Source organism: Coniophora puteana (assembly GCF_000271625.1).
Source record: "Coniophora puteana RWD-64-598 SS2 unplaced genomic scaffold CONPUscaffold_6, whole genome shotgun sequence".
Lineage (NCBI taxonomy): Eukaryota > Fungi > Basidiomycota > Agaricomycetes > Boletales > Coniophoraceae > Coniophora > Coniophora puteana.
In genome coordinates this window covers 23,534-46,046 of record NW_006913058.1, presented here as the reverse complement: position 1 = coordinate 46,046, position 22,513 = coordinate 23,534, and the positions used below count along the sequence as shown (strand labels likewise).

General features: G+C 54.8%; 7 protein-coding genes across 7 annotated transcripts; 3 read left to right on the top strand and 4 right to left on the bottom strand.

Annotated features, from left to right (window-relative positions):
- Positions 1 to 84: 84 nt before the first annotated feature.
- Positions 85 to 2,602, bottom strand: CONPUDRAFT_123641 (uncharacterized protein; the record flags this gene model as incomplete). Its single annotated transcript, XM_007770162.1, has 5 exons — positions 85 to 1,009; positions 1,192 to 1,453; positions 1,508 to 1,707; positions 1,760 to 2,008; positions 2,068 to 2,602. The coding sequence occupies 5 exons, from the start codon at positions 2,600 to 2,602 to the stop codon at positions 660 to 662; spliced, it is 1,596 nt and encodes a 531-aa protein (XP_007768352.1). The 3' UTR covers positions 85 to 659.
- A 1,214-nt stretch (positions 2,603 to 3,816) lies between these two features.
- CONPUDRAFT_165136 (uncharacterized protein) lies at positions 3,817 to 6,053 on the bottom strand. Its single transcript, XM_007770161.1, has one exon. The coding sequence runs from the start codon at positions 6,015 to 6,017 to the stop codon at positions 4,284 to 4,286; it is 1,734 nt and encodes a 577-aa protein (XP_007768351.1). The 5' UTR covers positions 6,018 to 6,053; the 3' UTR covers positions 3,817 to 4,283.
- A 304-nt stretch (positions 6,054 to 6,357) lies between these two features.
- Positions 6,358 to 8,325, top strand: CONPUDRAFT_82018 (Rhodanese-like protein). Its single transcript, XM_007770160.1, has 9 exons — positions 6,358 to 6,580; positions 6,662 to 6,704; positions 6,887 to 7,049; positions 7,149 to 7,167; positions 7,243 to 7,338; positions 7,407 to 7,772; positions 7,836 to 7,896; positions 7,989 to 8,106; positions 8,195 to 8,325. The coding sequence occupies exons 1-6, from the start codon at positions 6,458 to 6,460 to the stop codon at positions 7,458 to 7,460; spliced, it is 498 nt and encodes a 165-aa protein (XP_007768350.1). The 5' UTR covers positions 6,358 to 6,457; the 3' UTR covers positions 7,461 to 7,772; positions 7,836 to 7,896; positions 7,989 to 8,106; positions 8,195 to 8,325.
- A 153-nt stretch (positions 8,326 to 8,478) lies between these two features.
- On the bottom strand, positions 8,479 to 10,673 carry CONPUDRAFT_82017 (uncharacterized protein). Its single transcript, XM_007770159.1, has 10 exons — positions 10,182 to 10,673; positions 9,973 to 10,063; positions 9,769 to 9,909; positions 9,667 to 9,701; positions 9,536 to 9,598; positions 9,399 to 9,478; positions 9,236 to 9,336; positions 9,003 to 9,179; positions 8,846 to 8,932; positions 8,479 to 8,789 (listed from the first exon to the last, which is right to left on the bottom strand). The coding sequence occupies exons 1-10, from the start codon at positions 10,454 to 10,456 to the stop codon at positions 8,511 to 8,513; spliced, it is 1,329 nt and encodes a 442-aa protein (XP_007768349.1). The 5' UTR covers positions 10,457 to 10,673; the 3' UTR covers positions 8,479 to 8,510.
- A 954-nt stretch (positions 10,674 to 11,627) lies between these two features.
- On the bottom strand, positions 11,628 to 18,100 carry CONPUDRAFT_165132 (SSrecog-domain-containing protein). The gene is made up of 13 exons (XM_007770158.1): positions 18,028 to 18,100; positions 17,795 to 17,970; positions 17,632 to 17,737; positions 17,076 to 17,569; positions 16,918 to 17,021; positions 16,747 to 16,869; positions 16,257 to 16,690; positions 15,157 to 16,184; positions 14,889 to 15,095; positions 14,712 to 14,834; positions 14,539 to 14,657; positions 12,368 to 14,483; positions 11,628 to 12,308 (listed from the first exon to the last, which is right to left on the bottom strand). Exons 1-8 carry the CDS (start codon positions 18,077 to 18,079, stop codon positions 15,808 to 15,810), a joined length of 1,866 nt encoding a protein of 621 aa, XP_007768348.1. The 5' UTR covers positions 18,080 to 18,100; the 3' UTR covers positions 11,628 to 12,308; positions 12,368 to 14,483; positions 14,539 to 14,657; positions 14,712 to 14,834; positions 14,889 to 15,095; positions 15,157 to 15,807.
- Positions 18,101 to 18,419: 319 nt separating this feature from the next.
- CONPUDRAFT_137026 (actinin-like protein) lies at positions 18,420 to 21,246 on the top strand. The gene is made up of 18 exons (XM_007770157.1): positions 18,420 to 18,483; positions 18,540 to 18,630; positions 18,688 to 18,697; positions 18,763 to 18,888; positions 18,942 to 19,020; positions 19,070 to 19,186; positions 19,239 to 19,296; positions 19,350 to 19,412; positions 19,468 to 19,567; positions 19,627 to 19,724; positions 19,778 to 20,008; positions 20,059 to 20,135; positions 20,183 to 20,288; positions 20,349 to 20,555; positions 20,619 to 20,765; positions 20,821 to 20,901; positions 20,950 to 21,021; positions 21,067 to 21,246. The coding sequence occupies exons 1-18, from the start codon at positions 18,449 to 18,451 to the stop codon at positions 21,226 to 21,228; spliced, it is 1,860 nt and encodes a 619-aa protein (XP_007768347.1). The 5' UTR covers positions 18,420 to 18,448; the 3' UTR covers positions 21,229 to 21,246.
- Positions 21,247 to 21,459: 213 nt separating this feature from the next.
- On the top strand, positions 21,460 to 22,478 carry CONPUDRAFT_82013 (uncharacterized protein). The gene is made up of 4 exons (XM_007770156.1): positions 21,460 to 21,543; positions 21,623 to 21,900; positions 22,041 to 22,171; positions 22,221 to 22,478. Exons 1-4 carry the CDS (start codon positions 21,541 to 21,543, stop codon positions 22,247 to 22,249), a joined length of 441 nt encoding a protein of 146 aa, XP_007768346.1. The 5' UTR covers positions 21,460 to 21,540; the 3' UTR covers positions 22,250 to 22,478.
- The last annotated feature ends 35 nt before the right edge of the window (positions 22,479 to 22,513 follow it).

Below are 22,513 nucleotides of genomic sequence, written 5' to 3'. Positions count from 1 at the left end.
CCGCCGCGAGGGACAAGGTCCCCGCCGGCGTTGACGACGTCTAAAAACACTTGCTCCATTTCCCCTACATGCGCCGAACGCCACACCCGCTTTTCCACCTACTACACTGATTTAACGCTATCTATCTGTCCGTCGGCTTCTTCACTTCATTGGCCGGAAGGATCATTCTCGCTATCGCTATCGGGCAGGACTTTTCTTGCTGTTGTTTCGTTTCTGTAATCTTCTTCTCCGAGATGCCCTGCACAGGTCTGGAACCAAGACACATACGGCTGTACCAGGATAAATTTGTATAACACTAAGCTTATAAGTAGATACCACGATCCACTACCATGGCCACGGCCAGCACGGAGGATCCAGTGCACACGGGGATACATTGTAACACGATTCGAAGTAAGAACCGGAACCAGCTCCGCGCATATAGAGTACAATCGCAACTTCGAGTGAGGATCAGTATGTACCGGTAACTCTATTTACTATTGAGTAATAAGCAGCAGCCCAGTTCAGTTCAGCGTCCATAGTCCATCAGCCACTTGCCGCGGCACCTAACGATGTCACGAACGAAGGCCGCCGTCCGATACCAGCACCAAGACGTAAAATTACACTTTTTTCTTCTTTCGCAATGCCTTTGCATCTGCATTTACGTTTGCGTTTTGCCACGCTCAGAACCGACCCGCGATCCTCCCCACCGTCCAGACGAGCCCGCCGCCGCACACGGGCAGCAGCACGACCCACACGCCAAAGTCCCAGAACAGCCGCTTGCCGAGCCGCCGCCGCTGGAGCAGCTTCTCCTTGCGCTGGAGGAGGACGTCGTGCGAGGGCGCGCGCATGTGCGGGTCGCGCCCCCGTAGCGCCGGCGGCGATGATGGCGACGATGATGATGGCGAGCCGGAGCCGCCGGGGGCCGACCCAGGTTGCATGTACGGTGACCCGGGCTGTTGTCGGCCTGGGGCTGTGGGCACGACGATGCTCAGCGGCCGGCGGATGTAGTGGGTCGTGATGTGTGTCAGGGCTGCGGATGCCAATAGTCAGGCAAGCAGAGGAGGAGAAGCCAGAAGCCAAGGGGGAGGATGACCCGAGAGCGCGGATCCGGCGGGAGAAGAGAACAGAGACGCAGAACCGTGGAACGTACAACAGAAGGATCACTCTGTCAGAAATGGACTTCAACTCCGAAGAAGAGGCGCGCGCACTCACCCGGGAGGAAATAGGTGCCTGCGAGGGCTAAGAATAACATGATATCGTTGAGGGTGGAGGCTACGCCGCCGCGCACTAGGGCGACTGCCACGACCGCAAGACAGGTTGCCAGTCTGCTTAAGGGCAAACGCAGCGGCGGATACATGCGACCGGGCATATGAACGGCGGGCGCATTGAGCACGATGGACGGCAGCGCGAGCACCAGCGTCGCTGCCTTTAGAATCGCCATCCATTTGACGGACGTTCCATCAAAGACTTCCTCCTGTAAGCAGTCAGCACCGCTAGCCTGGCAAGCTGGCATATATACCGGGCGTACGGAGAGTTTAGGGCGCGCAGCGAAGATCACCAGAGGCATGACGAGGCACGCAGCGAGAGACGCGGACAGCACGCTCAGGAGCACGAACGAGCGCGAGCGGGCCTTGTCGGGTTTGGGTCCATAGGACGCCTGACGGCCACTCTTGAGGCAAGAGGAGAGAGGTACCGTGGACGCCGTCGTGAACGCGAACATTGTACTCGCTGGCAGGATCAAGGTTAAAACTTGAACACTTTCCATCAGAACGAGACTCACTAATGCCGTTCCATAAAATGCCCTGCTGCGACCACCCTCCAGGGGTGAGATTGTTGCGCGCATATGCCAAGGCGGCCGATACCAACCAGCCTAGAAAGGAGGCCGCAGAGAGATATGTGACGAGTATGATAGATTTGGAAGAGATGGATGTGGTCAAGGAAAAACAAATAGCGACGAGCGCCAGGCAGATGGATACAAGAGCCGCAGGGGTCCCGCTAGGGAAGCACACTAACAAAGCACTGGTAGATTCTGCGACACATTCAACATTCAGCTGGGCGGCTCCAACGCTCTGGGGACAGCATACGAACCGCGGAGGTACATGGCAGCCATGAGGACTCTGAGGACCCAAGTCAGGGCTGAAACGAGGGAGGCGAGACCTTTCCGAAGTTTCCGCTTTCGCCTGCCCTTGGCGAATGCGTCGAGGAGGATGTCCTTGGTGGTGGAACGTCGGAGGTAGCGGGATTGGAGGAACCATATCTGCCGGCAGAAGATAGATAACGCAGCGCTTACAACCAGAGCAGGGACACCGAACTGAATGGGTGTGTACCCGGATAAGATGGAGAACGCGCCGAGACGTAGGTAAGGAGAGAAGAGGTAGAGGAGGACGGTGGAGGGAGATAAAGGAGGTGTCGCGAGGTTGCTCTGTTCCGATGTTTCCTCCTCGTCCGTGTCCTCGTCTTCGGGGATGTCAAATAGCGAATCCTCGGACTGGGGAAGAAGGACGAGGTGCGGCGAGGACTCGGACCTGTGCGGGAGGTCTGACTCGGAGTACTCGTCGGACGAAGGGGACGTCGGGGAGTGGGTGGTGGAGCGGAGAGGGGTGTGTTCGTTGTCGTCGTCCATAGTGAAGGAGGGGAAGGAGAAGGAACGTGAGGGCGACGATGAAATTACATATAATGAACTAAAGACTATTGTTAGAAACTGCGCATTGCCGTAAAATTGGGAGACTGTTCCTGGGATTTAGAAACACACCAGGGACGCGGTTCCCACACCTGGTCGGGGAACGGAAAGTCTAAATAGCCGAGACGAGTCTCCCTCTCAACCCAACTCTCCACATGGCAAAGAGGAAGAGAGCCCCTGTCGCCCAGCCCTGGCAGCTCGACATCCTCCGTCATGCTCACGACAAGAGCCAGATCACAGAAGAAAAGAGGGCTCAGCTGGCCGCAGAAACAGGGCTGTACGTACTCGTCTCACTCCTGCTTGTGGATGCTGAGACTGCGCGCATACAGGACCCAGGAATGGATCAAGAAGTGGTGGAATAGGCAGGGTGTCTCAAGGTCCCCAGCTCAGAGCCCGCGCGTACCACCTCGCCAATTCTCGACTTCACCTGCGATCAGACCTTCCTCAACAAAGTCAGCCCCACGGCCCGCCGCGATGGATAGAAGTAGGGCAACGCTTCCCAATCCGCCACCGGCATTTTGTACTCCAAGCCCCATCATCAGCTCCTCGTTTGACCTCTGCCAGTTCTCGTCGCAGGCCCACCCTTCCGACAACAAAGACAGCCACGACCCTCTGCATATCTCGGATGACTGCGCCCTGAGCCTCTTCGGTGACCCCTATCCCAGTCCTTGGCCCAATGCCGAATCCAGCATCAACATCAACCGATGGTCCTACTCTCGAAATCCGCTCCACGACAGATACCCCGACTTCTCACAGTTCTTCCTACCCAAAACATCTCCAAATAAATATTCCGCGTCGCTCTCGCCTTCGTCGCCGAGTCCTCTATATCTTGACCCTCAAGTGCAGCTTGCCTGGCTCAACCCTGCCATTCTGGACATCATGAAAGCGCAAGCCCTACCTGTCTCGTGGGTCATCCGGCGCTCTGACGTGGCGGTACTTGGGCAGATTCTGTACGAGACTGCCGTATCGCCACCGCCCTCACTAGAGAAAGCGGACGTGCTACCTCAGACTCAACCTCGAACTCAGGTCCAGGCGTAGCGTTGCCGGGTATCTGTTTCTTCCTGTCCCATTTTCCTCTCGTCCCTCTGGGTTTTATGGACCGATAGACCATGTATTTAATCAGGCAATAGCATGTTAATGTCCTTGTAAAAAGGCCGCATGTATGCATCGTTCTTCGGTCGACAGTAGTCACAAAAGAATACTAGTGGCGTTGAGAATGTCTCTTTTGCATGGCTAGCCATCGAAACCTCATCACCCTGGACTGGATATAGCGCGATATCGGTACACCCTTGTGATGTCTGGAAGACAAGTATGGACGGCCATACTTACTCTACTTATACTGTATCTGGTGTGTCAGTGATGGAGGCCTGGTCTCAACGCATCAGTGAATGGATTGCCTTTTCGTTGTTCGAAAGATGCGAATTAGACTCAGCTTATCGCCCGACCACCTGCACTATCCCCCAGCTTGCTGCGAGCGGCGCGCCAACCCACCCTCTCCACTTCGCTTCCTGCCCGCCGCTTCATCAGCTTTTGTTCACCTTGTGCCCCGCCAACCCGCCATCGTTCCTTCCAACGTACCCTTTACTTCAACAACAACCAGGCCCAACCCAGATGGGACTCACCCTTATCCCCGTACGAAGAACCCATTAAAAACAACCTCATCAACCGTCCGCTCTGACCTCATCTCTTCCACACTCCATATCACCTGAGCCGTCCAATTTCTCAGCTCCAGCAGCCGTAGACGCCGCCCGCTCTCCGCTCGTGCCTTTAAAGCTTGCCGCAAACACGCGAACCCGGGTAACACCGCAGAAGCTTCAGAGTAGCTGTCGCATACATGCAGCTCCTCCAGCGCGGGCAGCGGGCAGCCCTCCTCCTCCTCCAAGGCACCCGCCCTGAGCGACGGCGGCAGCGGCGGCATGAGCGAGCGCATGAACGGCTCGAGGCTCGTCTCCGGGTTGACGATCTCGAGAATCTTCAGCGCGGGGAGCGCGCGCCAGAGCCCGTGCCACAGCGCCTCATCCGCGAACACCGCGTCGTCAAAGTCCTCGCGACGGGACGACGAGAGCGCGAATGACGCCGCAGAGCCGGACCGGAGGACCCGGAGGACCTGCGCGACGAGGGAGGCTGGACGTTGAACCCCTTCGACGCCGAGTACGATTGAGATCGCGGGGTGCAGTGTGCCGTCGGCGGCTGCGGTGAAGCCTGTGATGGTGACCTCCACGTTGCGATAGAAGTGAACGGAAACGCGGTCAAAGGTCGGGAGAGAGCCGCGGTGATCTGCATCACCTAAGTCTGTCTGAGGGTCCAGCGGGAGCGGCGCTGCGTGATAGCGTTCCTGGATCGCCTCTTCGAGGTGATAGAGCACGTTATCAGTGGGGTGACAGCGATACATACGCAGTTCCAGGACTACATTCGGAGGGAGAGAAATGTGTTGGAACAAATCGAGCGCATGCATCCGAGGTCCAGATAGAGATAACCTCGACAGACAGTTCAGGGCCACGACGGGACGTATACAAGGCACGGGTGTAAGTTCCTCGATGAAGTGGCTCTTAGGGGCACCAAGCACAAGTGTTTGAAGTTGTGGTGTATTTCTTAGAAAACGTATAATATCTCGAACGGTGGTGTACTCGAAGCGGCCCTCTGAGCGGAAGATGAAAGTCGTCAAGTTTTTCAGGTGGACAGAGCTCCAGCTTTCGAGCGGAAAATTCACCAGCGCCAGCGTTCTCAGGCGCGTTGCCGACTGCAGAAACGCTGTCGAGAGAGGGTTGGGCCTTCGAGGGCGCCCGGAAGGTATGCCCAGCGCTAACACCTCGAGCAGTGGTGCAGCGGAAGGCCAACCTTGTGCAAGCCACAGGAAGTCATCGTACGCACCGCCAATACGACGGTCGACATCGATAACGACTTCGCGGCAGCGCGAGAATCCCCGCTCTTGACCCATGAAGTTGAGGAACCAAGAGTTGTCGGCAAGCCCCAACAGCGCGTGTCGGACAATGAGTGGTACGTTGCCCGAGCGAGATAGCGTCCATTGAGCCGATCTCTCCTCAAGGAACAGCGGACGACTCCAGAGAACACGTCTGTCGAGGATGAGAGCGGACCAGCGCTTGCAGACTAGCATCAGTCGCGTCGCGGTCCAGTCCCAGCATTTGGGCCGGCCGGGAGAGGTGTAACGGCTGCAGAGGTGGTCGTTGATGCGCCAAAAAGGTGTGAAGGATTCGACGGCGCGATTGAACGGCCATACATCCGGACCTATGTGCGGCTGGAGACAGGCACCAGCGCACTGGAGAAATGTTTCGTAGAGTAAATCGTCAGGGAGGAAGGCGATGGACGCACTGGACATTCGCGACGTTGTGGGAGCCATGGCACAGATTCAGATTGATTCTGGTGATGAGTTCTCGTTAGCACTCATAGAACGTCCAATAAGAGGGAAACTCGGACTTAGGCGTACGGTTGAGCTTGCGCTGGTGCCAGGCGAAAGGGCTGCACTTTAGAGTCACGCATGTCAGGCTTTATAGTCTCCTGGCGGACCTTCCCACGTATAGCCCAGCCTCGTTCACAGCTTCGGTCCTACAATGCGAAGGGGTTTCAGAGTCGGCTCCGCTCTACGACGAGTCAAGTACTGACGGACTTTCTGACCGAGGTTTGATGTAAGAGTTCGGTACATATCAGCTCCTGGTTCCCAGTAACCTTTAGTAGGGCCACGACCGCATCTTCGCTGAGTGTGTCGAGAATATGAGACTCGATTGCCGGCAACGGATGTTCAAACTGACGTCTTTCGGAAGCTGTTCGATCGTTCAATCCATGCGTGTTCCGCTTCCCCGAGCCCTAACCGCTCGACAAACATCCCGGCTACCATTTACTTTCATCTTCGAGCGCCATATTCACACCAGCACACCCAAGATGGTGCAATACGTCACTGGCGAGGTACGCTCACAGATGCCTGTTCAGAGCCTGCTCAGAGATGTTCACCCGCTTGCACTCTTTCCACTGTGATGTGCGATGCAGGAACTCGTAGAGATCATCCGGAGCGACAAGGTCCCTAGCAAAGGCAACTCATATGCTCTCTCGGCTGTTGAACAACATCGCTAACTTGACTATGTTCTGTCCATTCCGTCGCCCCCACATCTCTGCGTGACATTCCCTGCCATCTTGTCCGCCCTCTGCCCGGCTCCTCGTACACTCGGCATCCATCGCGGTGGACATTACGCTGGACATTAATCCGACGACCAGACTACCTGATCGTCGATGTGCGCGACGCCGACTACAGGGGCGGCAACATCAAGGGCTCGTTCCACCTCCCGTCGGAGAAGTTCGAGCAGAACGTGCAGGGCCTCGTGAGCAAGACAAAGGACGTGCCGCTCGTGATATTCCACTGCGCGCTGAGCCAGGCGAGGTGAGCACAGGCACGGCGCTTTATCGCGGCTGCGGTCTAGCTTGGTTTTGCGTGTCGATATCTCCCAATTCATCATCTGACGTCGATGCCGTTCTGCAGGGGACCAAAGGCTGCTCGGGTGAGCGGCCATACATCTGGCTGGTGGTGACGTCACATCGGCATTCGTATTGACTGAAGAAATCCCATCGAACAGGACTACGAGAACATCCGGAATGCGGCCGATGGGGTAAGCCCAGCCGAAGTGTACATCCTCCGGGGAGGGTTCACGCAGTGGCAGCGGAGGTACAAGGTGCCCAGTCCCTTCTCGATGCTTATCAGTCTGAGTAGGAATGTATCAATTAACGACGGTTTTTACAGGACCATGCCGACCTGGTAGAGAACTACGACGCGGCTGTGTGGAAGTATTATTAGGTGGCCCACCACTCGGGCCTCCCTCCATCGAACACATCAACCATCTAGTGTATAACCCTTCGCATCTGCATCTGAGAATCCAATACCATGAATCATGTACTATACGTTTGAATGTAGGCGTGGATAGCGGCGCATACTGGAAGTTGTGCCGTAGCAGGCATATTCCATGTGCTCTACGCAGAGGGCGAGGGGGTGTTATTGCCAGAGTCGGCATTTGCGTTGGTGTCCTGTTTGGCGTAGCGCTTCGGCATCTCCTCCACGACGCGCTGGAACTGACGTCGCTCTTCCACAATATTGTTCTGGCACACCGACCTATACACAGTTTCTTTGAGCTTTGCTACATAAATACACCATACAAACACGACAGCAACGCACCATGAGCCAATAGCGACCACCATAAACGTGCCGACCGCCCAGTTGGACGCGACGAAGGCACCTTTACCAATGCCGCATTTAGCATTCAGCCACCATTTTCCGCGGAAAACCGAAGAGGTCTGAGACCAGCAGAGACAGAGAAGACACACACACCTGCGCTAAGCCCACGGATGACCCCGATCCCCGCCCCGCTCGCGATTCCGTTCAGCAAGCTCGTGCGCATACACGGAATCTCCCCGATGCGCTCAAAGTCGTCCCGCGGCGACAGCCTCTACAGCTTCAGACGTCTGTGAGCTGCTCACATGCGTGCGGACCGTGGGCCGCCGGGGGGGCCGTGCTCATTAATGGCTCAAACGCACCTTGAAGGCTTCCCAGACGTCCGACCAGTAGTTGCCCGTCGTTTCTGTCTTGAAGATGGGGCGACGAGAGGGCGCGGGAATCTCGCCAGACGAGGAGGACGTAGTGTCAATGTTGTCTGAGGGAGAGGACATGGTGGAGGAAGTTTGGGGATAGCTTGGGTGGCGAGTGAGTGTAGAGCTGCCGGCGCCACGTGCTGTGACAAATAGGGGCGCAGGCCATTCTTTTTCTACTTTCAAGTTCGAACATTCGATCTTATTGCAAGTCCAGCCAGAGGGACTCCCCATGAACATAGCAGATGATATGATACAGTGTTTCCTAAAATACGCGAGGTCCTACACACTCCCCCAGGTTATACTCACAGAGATCGCTCCCCGAGGCGACATACAATGACGTCCCGGTGCCGCCGTCGCCTGCCACGGCTTTCAACGCACATATAGGATGTCTGTACACCCTCTGGAACAGGCGCAGAGAGTCCATCGACGGAGGCATGCCGTCGTTGAGCGGCTTTCCGCCCGTCGAGACGGACCATATGCGCACGCGCCGGTCCTGTCCAGCTGCGAACAGGAAATCTTCGTGTGGGTCTACGGTAACTGGCTGCATTGAGAAGAACACGGTGAGTCTGGATGACACGGACATGGAGTGTCACGTACAGCGGTGATGGCATATGAATTCACGTTTCCCGTGTATGTCAGTAGTGGGTGGTTGGATCGCACGAACCGCAAGTCGAACGTCCCCAGCTTGAAAATGAGAAAACACGGCGGTGAGCTCTCGTCGACGGAGGGGTAGTGTATACTGCGCGCCACTCACCCTTCCGTCGATTTGGCCGACGAGCAGCTGCCACTCGCGAACGCGGTTGAGGCTCGTGATCGACGTCAAGCCTCCGTGACGGCCGGTCTTGCGGAACAGGTCGTCCGGCTTGGAGCCCTCGATGCGCGTGTCGAACCTCAGGATGTTGCCGTTCCGAGCGCCGGTGTATACCACGTTCTGTACTAGCGCGTAAATGCGGGGAGCTTGTCGATGAACAATCTGCGAATACTAACCTCATCCTGGAGCAACGAGAAGACGTCGCTGCCGGTTTGCAGACTTGTGTAGGTGTGGCTCGTGCCAACATTGCTAACGAGAAGAGCTTGGCCGCTGGCACCTGTGTTTGGTACTCTTGGCTTAGGACAGTGTAGTCGCCCTTACACGAGATAAAGGGCAGACCTAAGACTAGGTTTTCGCCCCGAAGGCTGGATGCGCGGATGTCATGAACATACCTAGCGCTGATTTTCAGGACGGTGATGCTACAAAAAGTACGTGTTCTCAGGATTATTTTCACGAAGATCAGCCATACCACCCACCCGACAAATGTCTCGCGAAGAGGAAAAAGCAAGATCTTTGACTCGCGCCCGAATGCCGTAGCTCTACCGCCCGCTCGTGTAAGTACTTATCGGAGCATGTGCATGCAAATGTGTTGGCGCAACAAACCCACATGCAAAGGTCTTGATCTGTGCATATTGACGAGACCTTATGGACGTCCGGACATTAGCGCTGATGTTCTCTAATATTGAGGTGATCTAATGTGGAACATTACCTCAGACATCAGATTGAACTCGGCTTTCCAGTCGTTCGAGAACGCGGTTGACACATCATCTTCGTCCGACGCGTTGCTGGAGTAGAACCAACCGAGGCTGTCTCCAGCAAAGCTCCATGTTCTACTACCTCGCTTGGTCGTCTATGATGAAATATTAAGTTCCGTCAATGATACCGCAGCCGCGAATGCTCTGTCACTGCCTACCTCGAAAGACGCCAATGGAACATTGTCGGGGAGCGGGAGCACTGTCCGCGTGACACGCGATGTTTGGCAGATTTGAGAGGCCTGAATCTGGCTGGCGGCATCATAATCGCGACATATGCATTGACGTACCCAAAATGTTAGATATGTCAGCGCTATCAACCCAACGGGCGTTTATCTGACACAAAGATCACGAGATAACAGGCACTCACCGTCTGATCCTCTCGCGTTGCGACGCATCGCGGGCACGTTTCAGCGACTCGATACCCCAGAAGCTGCTGTCCGCTCGCAGCCGTCTGTCGCGCCTGCTCAGGTCAATGCGATTGGTCGTATGCCTGGGTGTTGCTGCCGAGCCAGCAACAGCGGCTATTCCGGGTGTTTGGGTGTTTGCAGCACTGGCAGACGAGACCAAGGCGGGCTTGGCGGAGAGAGGGAAATACCGATTCCGCTGCTCGTCCCACCAGAGACCGGGCAGTTCTCGAGGCATGTCCGTCTATGCCAGCGCGGTGATCGCAACGTTACAAGAACGTGTTGATAGGCTGGCGCTAATGAAGCACTGCTTGGCAGTCTACCTTCGTAAGCGGACAAGGACCCAACAGGGAACAAGGAAGTACTACTGTAGTCGTGCAGCCGTCCTATGCACTCAGCGTCTGACCAGACTTGACCTGTTTGGGATATGAAGGCGGATTGTGCTGGGCCGTCGCCGAGCGTGGAAGAGAAAATCAAAGGTAAGGTATAAGTTGCGCACGAGGCCCTAGAGTCGGCTTCTCGGATCGATCACTTTGTGGAGTCGGACTCAGAAGCAACCTCCAGCTCTCGGCAGCTCTCGGCGCCAACAGGCGCCAACTCAATATTTGAACGACCCACATCTGGCGCACAGACAGAGACCTCGAGCCTGAAGATCACCCGGATGCAAAATGCCCAGGCCACCTACGTCATATGCACTTAGAACTTCCGTAGAAATTTTCGGAGGAGCAAAGCGGTTTGAATGTCCGTTTGGACAAAACTCGACCTGCAGTGGTTATTACGTAGTAACCGTCTTTGTATACTGAACGCTAGCTGCCCGAGCTCGTTGCCGCATGGGATGGCAAGGTATCACTCAGCGAGTTCCATTCTATCGCAGATTTCCGAGCCGCCATTGGACAACGTTCTTGCTGATTCAGATTTTTTTACATGCGCCAATTGGTTGAACCAATCTGCACCTGTGAAGCAAGCTGGACGTGGTTACACATACATAGTAATCCCACGAGGATACATATTAACGGTCAGAGTTGTCATTCTGTCGTTGCCGTGCCGCACAACGTGCATCCAGTCGCGTTTGGTCTCAGAGTAAACACACGAAGTTTGCTCTGGTCATGGGTGACCGCTAGCCAGCGTCATAGTTCATTAAGGAGTATTGTCGAGTGATGGGGAAAGCTGATGGATGTCGAAAACATGACTGGGTTTTAAGTTTTTGTGCGGTCCAGGCTGGTCGGGGGTTCGGTTGAGTGTTGAGATGACGATTTTGCCACTGGGCCGCGGCGCGATCAGCGAGGGAGTTGACTTCCCAGTCCACGTGCCAAGCTCGTTACCATCGCATCCTTTAGCTTTATCAATCGCTTTCAAATTACTTATAGTCACTTTTAACCTTTTTACACTGCATTAATCTGCCCAGCCCCCGCATTCCCGCCTTTTCATACCTTTCCTCCCTCTTCTTTTTCGCTCTCTTCCAGCTCTTCATTGCGCTGGAACTTCACTCCTTTCTTTTGTTTTTGTTGCTGCCAATCATGGAGGGTCATAACCCCACACTTTCCTTTCCGGACGATCCCTCAATTACCGTCAAACAATCAGACGCGCTCAAGTCTCCAACTCGTAGTCTGAAGACGCGTCCGTCTCTTCAAGCTCTCTTAACAAAGTCTTCCTTCAATACTTCTCCTAGCTCTTCTCCCCCGCACCTCAAAGCACCTCGGATAAAGCGGTCCGTATCAAGCAACAATTTGGTCTATGGATCCGACTACTTCGAGAACCCAAAGTTGACGGATATCCCAGTCCCAGCAGAAGAGTCTTCTCTGCTGGACGATGATCCTTTCGCCAACCTCTCTTCTTCCTCTTCCTCCTCCTTTATAAGCACCTCCGTTCCCGAAGTATCTGACGTGTTCTCCGGTACACCAACATTCGTCAGCAGCCCGACATCTTACCTCCCCGAGGCCGCCCTGATTGTTCACTATGCACCTCCTCCGAAGCGGCCAAAGTCTTATGGCCATGTCCGCCCTGCAAGAGAGAAGCCTGCCTTTACACCTCGCCCATCCCTCCCTTCTCTGTCCACTCTGGCGCAAATGAACGTTGCTGCGCCTCGCAAGGTAGTGCGGCCGGAAGTATCGCTTGACCTTGATCTGGCTGATCCACGTTTTGTTCCTAGATTCGCGCGGGCCGACCTGGAGCGCGCTTACCCCACGAACCGTGGAATCTGGACGAGAACGACCTGCATAACCTGACACAGTCGCGGAGCACAACCCCGTCAAATTCGAATTTTCCCCAACACGTTTTGCAACAGCCATCACCTCCATTACCAAGCCTCCCTATGTCGGTGTCACAAGAGCAGCAGGCAACTGACGCGTCCGAGCCTCCCACCGCGGAACCCGGAGAAACCGTGGTGGAATCGCCACAAACCTCGGAGGTGGTTGTTACGGAAGATATTTCGGACACTCATCCGCTCCCTCGAGACGCCACAGGAACGTGCATGAGCCGCTCGCTTTCGGCGGAATCAGAGGACACGGACGTCGACTCGCTGCCTTCACTGAGCCAGACGAGCACTATTGCCTCCGAGCCCTCCTCAACCGCGCTCTCACGCTCCCCATCTATATCCTCCACCACGTGGTCTGATCAAAACAACATGCCCGTTAACGGCAGCGCACATCCAAGCTTGTTCGAAAACTTCAACGTCGACATGCATGGCAACGCCCCGCACACCCACTACCCCGCCGACGACGCCCGCGATGATCTCGACTACCACTCCGATTTTGACTACTACACCCAGAATTTCAACGATGACGACCCCTCGGACCCAGACGCTCAACCTGTCCCCAGGGGCATCCGCTCCCCAAAGGCGATGCATGCGGGGAAGGCACCATATCGCGCAGTCCATTCACCAGACCATGTATCAAGGGACGACAACAATGCAGCGCAGTCTAGTGTCGTGCCTCACAGTTCCCACGCTGGTCCTACGCAGGCCCGGGCTCTAGATGCTGAACGCGGAGCGGTGCGCGCGGGGCAGGAGGGCAGAGGGGATTTAGGGGAGAGACGGCCATCTTTGGCGCAGCAGGGCGGCGAGCACCGCGAGCAACGCGGACATGAGCGACTCAATGGTGGAGATACCCGACGGACGAATGTCTCACATGGCGGCCGTTCATACCCAGCGCGGCATTCAAGCCGGCCAAACGCGGACGCACCGTCCCCACGCCCCCCACGACGGTCGGCGTCCACTTCCTCGTCCAGCTCCTCATCTGCTGACGAAGGCGACAACGGCACGGAGTATTACACGGCTGATGGTAACTCGACCGCCATGCTGGTCTCATCACGGCTTCAATCAAATCAACATCCGGCGCCTGCTAAAGATTCTGATGAGGATGAGGTCCCCCTCGCCCGGCAAATACCTGGCGCGCTGACTGCTCAGAAGTCGATACGCAAGCAGGTCCGTGATGAGCGCCAGCAGCGGCGTCTTGACCGTGCGGCGTCCAGAGGCCGTCAAGCGGCCGAAGCCCCTGGCCGTGGGGCCAACTCCGCCATCCCGCCACTACCTACTCAACCCCATGGCCGCCAACGTTCCCACTCGTTAGCAGCGACTTCAAGGTCGTTGAGACGGGAGCCTACGCGTTCGCAACCACCCACACCCCAGCTTCCCGATGGCGTCGTCCCCGCTGATCTCGCCAGGAAGCTGCTCCAGGTCCAGGCGTCCCAGAGCAACAACAGCAGCTCTCTTGAAAAGGACGTGTTCAAGACGACGAAGCCGCTTGATGTCCGGTCCCGGAGCCCGAACATGGAATCTATCCTCAGCCGCCGCTCAACCGAGACGGCCACCTCCGGGGAGCGGTCACTGCGCTCGATGCGCTCGTTCCACCGCCCCGAGAGGGTCGCAAGCGCAACAACGGCCGATTACGCAGCTCCAATAGCCCCGCCGCCGCCATTGGCTGGCGGGCACCGGTTCGCGCACGGAGCTGGGGCTTCGCGGGCGAGCGAAGAGCTGCGGCGAGCTGCGTCTGCGCGGGTGTCGGCTGAGAGGGACAGGGAGACGTTGGAGCCGGTTGCGCGACCGCCGTTGCCGCCTCTGCCGCCTGCAATCGCGCAACAAGCCGTGCCGCGGTCGATCACGTCCCAGCAGCGTGTGTTCATTGGCGATTTGCAGCGGTTCAATATGGTGGAGGTCGCGCAGGATTCGACTGCTGGAGATGTGATTGCTATGGTGAACAAGCAGGGCGGTCTTGAGAAAGCGGCGATTGGTTGGATGTTGTGGGAGATGGCTCAGGACTTTGGCATGGGTGAGTGGTTGTGAGTGTAGGTCAGATTCGCTAATGTGCTGATATTGTTACGCAGAGCGACCGATACGCAGCTATGAGCTGTTGTCCGACGTCACCTCTGCATGGAATAAGGATAAGATGGTCAACGCTTTCATGCTTAAACCATCTTATATGGCAGCTGCCCTAAGCTCAGCTGTCAGTAGTTCTCTCCAGTCACTTAATCGATTCCAGGTACTAATATCACAACAGAATATACCAACATCCTCTCCCAAATACCGTGGTTGGGTCGAATGGGAGAGTAAGAAGGGCAAATGGTCCAAACGCTGGCTTGAGCTTAGGGAGCACAGCCTGTGGCTCTCCAAGCGCGACACCGTACGTGCCCATATTGAATGTGACGAATAACATTTGCTAATATCTTAATTCTAGGGCAAAGACGAGGTGTTCCTCTGCTCTCTTTCAAACTTCGACGCCTACTACGTTACCCGCCGACACAAGTCGCCCAAACCATTTGTATTCGCCATCAAATCAACGGATAATCTCACACTATTTGAGGACGCATCGGACTATCTGCATGTATTTTCTTGTAATCAAAAGGACGGAGAAAAGTGGATGGAGGCCATATTAGTGGCTAGAGTGCGTCACCGGCTCCTCTCCGTTTTTCTTTGTGCCTAGATTTACTGATTGCTTGCTGCAGTCGTACGTTCTATACCAGGAGAGGAACATCCTCTTCGCCAAGACGGCACATACCCTGTCCGCCCCTCCGCCCGTCCCACCATCATCATCTCTCCCCTTGACTCGCTCGCGGACCAAGTCCTCCGCCACGCGACCCGCCCAACCCCTCGTCAAAGTGTCTGCTCCTTTCTCATCGGCTACTCCTACGGCCGTCGCGTTTGAGCCGGGTTCTCTGCTGGCAAAACGGTGATCGGAATAATCAAAGGGATTACCTCAACCTCTCCATTCATCCCGGTGCGCATTTTATATTGTGCAACCGTGGCTCCTCCCTTGTGGAGTATTTATACACCTTTTAATTGTTTAATCTTGCTTTCTCTGTCTCATTTCTCTTCCTTGTTCATCTGTTATCCATCATGTCGATGTATCTCCAGCTGTATGATTAGACTTTACATAGATAGACGCACACATTCCTACGGCCACGCGGTGCACCCACATTCTTTTCCGTTCATTACTCACAGCATACTACCTAGGATTATACAATAAAAAGAGCCATAAATTTCAGTCGCGGATAGCATAGTGAGATGACGAGAGCTGCGATCGAGAGGCAAGATGTCTAACAATTTACAATGGATATATAATATCAAGGGAACCGAAGATACTCGGTAACTACACCTCAGTCCTCCGCCTTCTTGAGTTTCTTCTTAGCCGGCCCATCCTCGTCTTCGCGCGTCTTGGTTTTTGGCTTAGGCTTTGGCTTGGGCTTCGCCTTGGGCTCCTCGTCCACGTCCATGGCGTCGTTGTCCTCGGCGTCGCTGCCGGTCTTGTCCTTGGACTTGGCCTTCGCCTTCTTGGGTTTGCTGCTCCCACTGGCTTCGCCGTCCTCACCCGCCTTCTTCTTCTTGACGACCTTCTTCTTGCCCTTCTTGGCGGCGGAGGCGAGCTCGCGGTCGCCGCTCGCGTCCGAGGCTGTCTCGCCTCCACCGCCGTCCGAGTCCGACTCGGTGTCAGAGGGCGAGCCTTCGTCTGTGGAGGAGGCTTGGAAGTCCTCGTCTAAAGCATGGCACAAAGAACATAAGACTCTTGCTCCCAAAGTTTTTTTTTTTTAGCAAAGGGATGGCTAACCTTCCTCGCTGTCCTCGTCCTCCGCCCCCAGCCTGGGCTTCGGCCGCTCGTCTCCGGAGCTCGCCACGCTCTGCATCTCGTCATCATCCGAGTCCACGCCGCCGGCCGCGAGCATCATGTCCACGTCGGGCACCATCTCGTTCTTGATCTTGATCTTCTTGTCCTTGAGGTACCCCTCGGTCGGCTCGTGCTCCTCCTTGTTGATCGACGTGAACGTGTACTCGGGGCCGGACTTGGTGACGATCTTGAGGTCGAACGTGCGCGCGGCGGTCGCGCCCATGCTCGCGCCGACGCGGGAGAAGACGCACTGGTGCACGTCGGCGAGCTCGATGAGCGTGGGCTGCTTCGAGACGAAGAAGATGTATTTCTCGAGCATGAAGAGGTCGCCCTGAACGGCTTTGAGGTTCGCTTTGATGCCTGGGAGACCGGCTCGGCTGTCAAATTCAGGTAAGGTGACTTCACAAATGATTTTAGAGAAAAGATGGCTAACCTTTGGAAGCTGCCCGAGCCTATGATCTTCTTTTGTGACAGGGCGCGGAAGACGCCAGAAACGACCTCGAATGTAGGGTCTTCGTAGTGTTTCTTGAGTCGGTCATACTTCTCGATGTCCTCCCTTTTCAAAAGTGAATACGTAGCACCGGAAACAGTCATTCAGACTTACTCGGCCATATTCAGTTCAGCCGTCGTCTCCTCCTCTCTTGCAAACTGCATGACGAGATATGAATATCTCGTCTGGCCTTGCCGGATGGGGTTCGCGAGGCCGAGCTGCGAATCACGAGTTAAAGATGTCACAGGAAAAGAGAGTCATCCTGGGCTCACAATGAATAAAACATGCAGGTCGTCCTTGGGAAGCAAAAACAGACGCGCTATGCTCGAGTACGAGATCTTGTAGTCGTACGTCTTACCACGGAGCCGCAGGAAATCAAGGAACATGTCGAGGTCATACCGACCTCGTGGAGTAAGGATCAGGACATCGTCGAAGCTCAGCACCAAGTCGCCCATGACCTGGCCGATGTCTGCCTTCTCCTTGATGGCCTCGTGGAATACCTGAGCCGCGCTCATTTCCTCTTCTTCCTCTTCTTCTTCCACATCCGACCCCGCGTCGGAGCCCTTGACTCGCGTCGACGTCCCAGGCACGTGGAACCGGATTTCGACCATCTCGTCTGGTGCGTTACGCGACTTTTTGCCGTGGTTGGACGAGGAAGTGAACTCGAGCGAGACCTCGGTGCGGCCGGCGATGTTCGAGTTGGCTACCTGGCCTAGGGGTAGCTCGAAGGATGTTTTGTTTGAAACGAGGAATGCGAGGTCCTGGCCTATTGGTTTTGAACGGGGTCTAAGTCGATGCCTTCCTGTGCTGGCTGAACTCGGAACATACCCTGGATATCTGTTACACCCCAGTTCCAGCCCTTGAACGTCACGTCCTTGACTTCCAGAGTTACGCCAAAGTGCTGCTTGAGGAGACCAGCCATTTTGTCGTGATCCTACAGAGCTCCCAGGTTAGAACATGCATAGGTGACGCAAGCTGAATGTTAACTAACTTCTCGCACGAATCCATCGAACACCTCCCTCGAACGATCCTTGAGGCCGATTCGAAGCTGGAAGTTGCGGGCAACGCGGTACCACTGGGCCCATTTGATGTCCCCTGACGGAATAGCGTGAACCTGCTCGTTTTCCTCCCCTTTCCAGGCCATTCCACTGGCAGCTATACGGAATTCTTTGGGCCAACACGTTAAGCCACTGTAGTGAAGTTAAAGTGGGCGAAGCTACGCACTGCCAACTTCTGAGGACAGCCCATGGTAGACGTGTTCAAATTCGGTGGTCATCGCTCGCTAAAAGCCTTTTTGAATACGAATGCGAAGGAGAGGGAAGGGAAAGGGTTGGTGGATCGGGATCAAGCAGGTGAGACGCGCGTGGACGGACTTTATTTACCAGGCGCGTTTTAGTTTCTTACATAGTTGGTCTTACATAGCGCGTTTCTTGATTGGGCTTACCATCCGAGTCCCTTCCGCTAGCACTACATTCGCATTAGCTGACTTTCTGTCCAAGCCCAATTCACTCCTGTACAGCATCACCCGGTCGATCCCCTTTGGTTCTGTTAGGCAGAGGAAGGCTGCTACGAGACAATATAATATCGCCTATTTCCATCTTTCCCTAGACGCTGTCCCCGCTTCCATCAACCCAAAGTCCCACAAATGGACTCAACTCAAGAAAGGACGTTCTGCAAATGGTACGGCACTTGGTGTGTTGTTCTGCTCAGAGCACTTGCTGACTTTACGCATACAGGCTCAACACCAAGCTGGAGGCAGCCGGCTATCCTCCCATGTCCAACCTCGTTAAGGATCTCTCTGACGGCGTCCGGCTGATCCAGCTCATGGTACGCTCCGATTGGCGCGTCTCTATGCTCTGAAACTCATCCGTACGTCTCCGGTAGGAAATCATGGGTCAATGCGCTCATCATCGGCGCGAAACAATCATGCTGACGCACATCGTATCGTGTTGCTTGTAGGAGACACCTCGCTGGGTCGGTACAACAAGGTGCCGAGGATGCGTATACAGAAGGCGGAGAACGTGAACACGGCGCTCGAGTTCATCAGACAGAGAGGTGTCAAGCTTACGAATATCGGTCCGGAAGGTGCGCATAATCCTGAACACGGACATCTGCTTGCTTGTCTGACTTGCGTGTAGACATCATAGATGGCAATCTGAAACTTATTCTTGGAATGATTTGGACATTGGTTTTGCGCTTCACCATTGCGGATATCAAGTATGTCCTCACATTTAATATTGTGCGCATACCACTCAAATCGGCCTAGCGAAGAGGGTCTTTCCGCGAAAGAAGGGTTGCTTCTCTGGTGTCAGCGGAAGACCGAGCCATACAAGGAAGTCGATGTCGAAGATTTCTCGTTAAGCTGGTCTGATGGGCTTGCTCTGTGCGTATCCAGCCACAAGATGTGTTGGACAAGCCCACTAAATTACAACCAGCTGTGCTTTGATTCACCGACATCGCCCGGATTTATTGGATTACGACAAGCTGGACAAGGTGAAGTACGGCATTCTCAGGTACCTCACGTATTTTGACTGACCAATGTCTAGTCGGACCGCTACGGTAATACACGGCTAGCGTTCCAGGTTGCCGCTGAACACCTGAACATCCCCGTTAGTCCTATGGTTATTATATATTTGATGAATGCTAGAACCTCTACCCCACTAGCAATTGCTGGAAGTCGAAGATCTTTGTGACTCTGCGAAACCCGATGAGCGCAGTGTGATGACTTACATTGCTTGTTACTTTCATGCATTCTCTACGATGGGCAAGTGATCGTATTCACCGGCATGAACATACTTCTCTCTGATACCGGACCTTTCTTAGACCAAGCTGAAACAGTGGCAAGGCGAGTGGAGAAGTTTGCAGAGTTGATGCAATCTGTTTGGGCGAGCAGGAATGATTATGAGCGAAGAGCTCGAGAGGTTGGCCTTTTATAGAAAACTCGGGACGTCCAACATACTGATACTTTGGGCAGTTCCTTCTGGCTATCACGGAAGTGCAAGAACAGTGGGGAGCCAGCAAGTTCAAAGGGACTTATGTCGACGCAAAAGAACAATCCTCATTATTCACCGCCTACAAACAAACAACGAAACGTCGATGGGTCGCAGAGCGGCAAGACATATCAACCCTTTTTGGCAATATCCAGACGAAGTTGCGGACATATGGACTCCGGGAGTATATACCACCACAAGGGCTTGGTCTCGCTGTAAGCGCTTCTATGGACATGAGAGAAGCATAGTCTGATCACCACTACAGGATCTTGACGATGCATGGAATGTCCTTTTGAAATCTGAAGCTACTCGGTCACGAGCTATCAATGCCCAGATTCGGCAGTAAGCCTACAGTGTTTCCTGAAGGCCCTCTACTGACACGAAGGCAGAATCAAGGAGTCTCTTCGAAAGGAATTTGCAGACGTCGCAAATGATTTCTATCAGCGATTGCAAACTATATCTATCGAGCTGGCAGGAGTAGAGGGTCCTCTGGAGGTAAACAATCTGACGACTTCTGTAAATATAGGTATTGAAACTTTTTGCCCAACTTGACAGCTGCAGCAACAGCAAATACAGAAGATACAGACTCGTCTTCCCGCGCTCTCAGCAGCTCTCGAGCATGTGGTAGATGTTCAGCGGCAATGCGATGCCGCAAACGTGGATGAGAACGATTATACCATATTCACTGCTGACGATCTGGAGTATGAGCTCGGGCTTGTCACTCAGGGCATCGCGAAGAAGATCAAGTTCATCGACAACCAGGTGTGGCGTGGTCGCGTTTTTTCACCTTGTGAAGGGCTCGTCGTCGACCCGTTTTATTTGTAGATTGTCTCCAGGAACATGTCGAACCTCACACCAGCGCAGCTTGAGCAGTTTGAGAGCGCATTCCGCTACTTTGACAAGGATGAGGTCAACGTCCTTAATTTGTCGCAAATGACTTCTGCGCTTGCAAGTTTGGGACTCGTGTACTCGGTGAGCGCTCGCGTACTTGATTTTCTTGAAGGCCTGTTATTGATTGCTTGTCCAGGATGAAGATATGAATTACATTTATGACCAGCTGGTTCAGGACTACGGCGCGATTACTTTCGAGGCTTTTATTAACCTTCTGGTGCGCAAGCTTCCTTACGCCCTTGTTATTGTACTGAGTTCTCTATAGGTGGACATTACCGAAGATCAAACATCAGCAGAACAGCTGCGCGAGGCGTTCCGTGGTATAGCGGCAGACAAGGTGCGTAGCCATTAGTTGGTACATGCGCATGGCCGCGCAGAGCTGACCACGCACGCGCAGCCATATGTAACGGAGCTGGACCTGCGGCTGGCGCATCTGCCTGCGAGCGCGATCGAGTACCTGCGGGAGGCAATGCCGACGAGCACGAACGAGGTCGGGGAGCCGCAGTACGACTACGAGCAGTGGCTAGATAAGGTGTTTGAGTGATTTGTACGTAGATTTTAATGGGATAATTAGCATGTGGAGAAAATATAGAAACGATGCATGCGCTTGTCGTGTGACGAGAGAAACTAGCCAAGTGTGCTTCGGCCTGCGGAGAGACGGAGAACTGCGACTGCGGCACGGGCATGGGGCAGCGGGCAAGTGGAGGAAGGAAGACAATCAGATTTGGGTCGGAGCTGGCAAATGCCGTGGCCCCGCTGTCATTATCTCGTAGATCGTGATTGCACAAAGGCAGGTCAGGTCTCTCCAGCGCCTTCATACTAGTACCCTCCCCTTCCACCCAATCCACATTCACCCATGGTGCGCATCTATCCACTCACTCCACTAGGCTCTACATCAACCCAACCGTGCCGACACTGACGATGGCGAAAACACGCAGGCTTCCGGTGTTTCCGTCGACCCCGCGTGTCTGTCGACCTACCAGGCGCTCAAGAACCCGACGTCCGCGAAGAAGTCGGGCCAGAGCCCGCTCAAATACGTGCTCTTCTCCCTCAACGACAAGCTGACGGAGATCGTCGTCGCGCAGACCGCCGAGACCGGCCAGGACTACGACAGCTTCGTCAAGGCCCTGCCCGAGACGCACTGCCGCTGGGCCGTGTTCGACTTCCAGTACGACCAGGGCGAGGGCCAGAGGAACAAGCTTGTCTTTTACTCCTGGTGCGTGGTTTATACTGTGATGCGTCTTTTTTTTGGCGTTTTGTTTCTCTTCGTGCGATCTGCTGCTTTCGGTTGCTCCCTATGCCCTCGCTTCGCTTGTCCTGATCGCGGAACTCACACACGCGCCTCCTCTCGTCCAGGTCCCCCGATGACGCCAAGATCAAGGAGAAGATGGTGTACGCCTCCTCCAAGGACGCTCTCCGCCGAGCCCTTGACGGCATCCAGATCGAGATCCAGGCGACTGCCTTTGACGAAGTGGCCGAGGAAGCTGGTGAGTCCAGCCGAGTTACATCAAAGCATCGCTGACCACCGCCGTATAGTCCTCGAGAGGATCACCCGTGGCCGGTAAACGCTGATGGAACGCGATCTTGTGCGATCCCATTATCTTACGCTTCACCATTGTTCCCGTTGTCCCGTATCTTCACGTATCGAGTCTTGTCTCGCTTGATGATATCTCCTCTCCGCGTCTTCCTGTCTCTTACGACCTTATCCGTGGACTCATCTGAAGCACACCTCTTAAATCAGAAGAATGTAGACCCATTTGTATGAAATACGTTGAAATTTTTGTCCTCTTCTCGCGTTATGAGCCAACCTGCCACGCTACGTGCCGAGG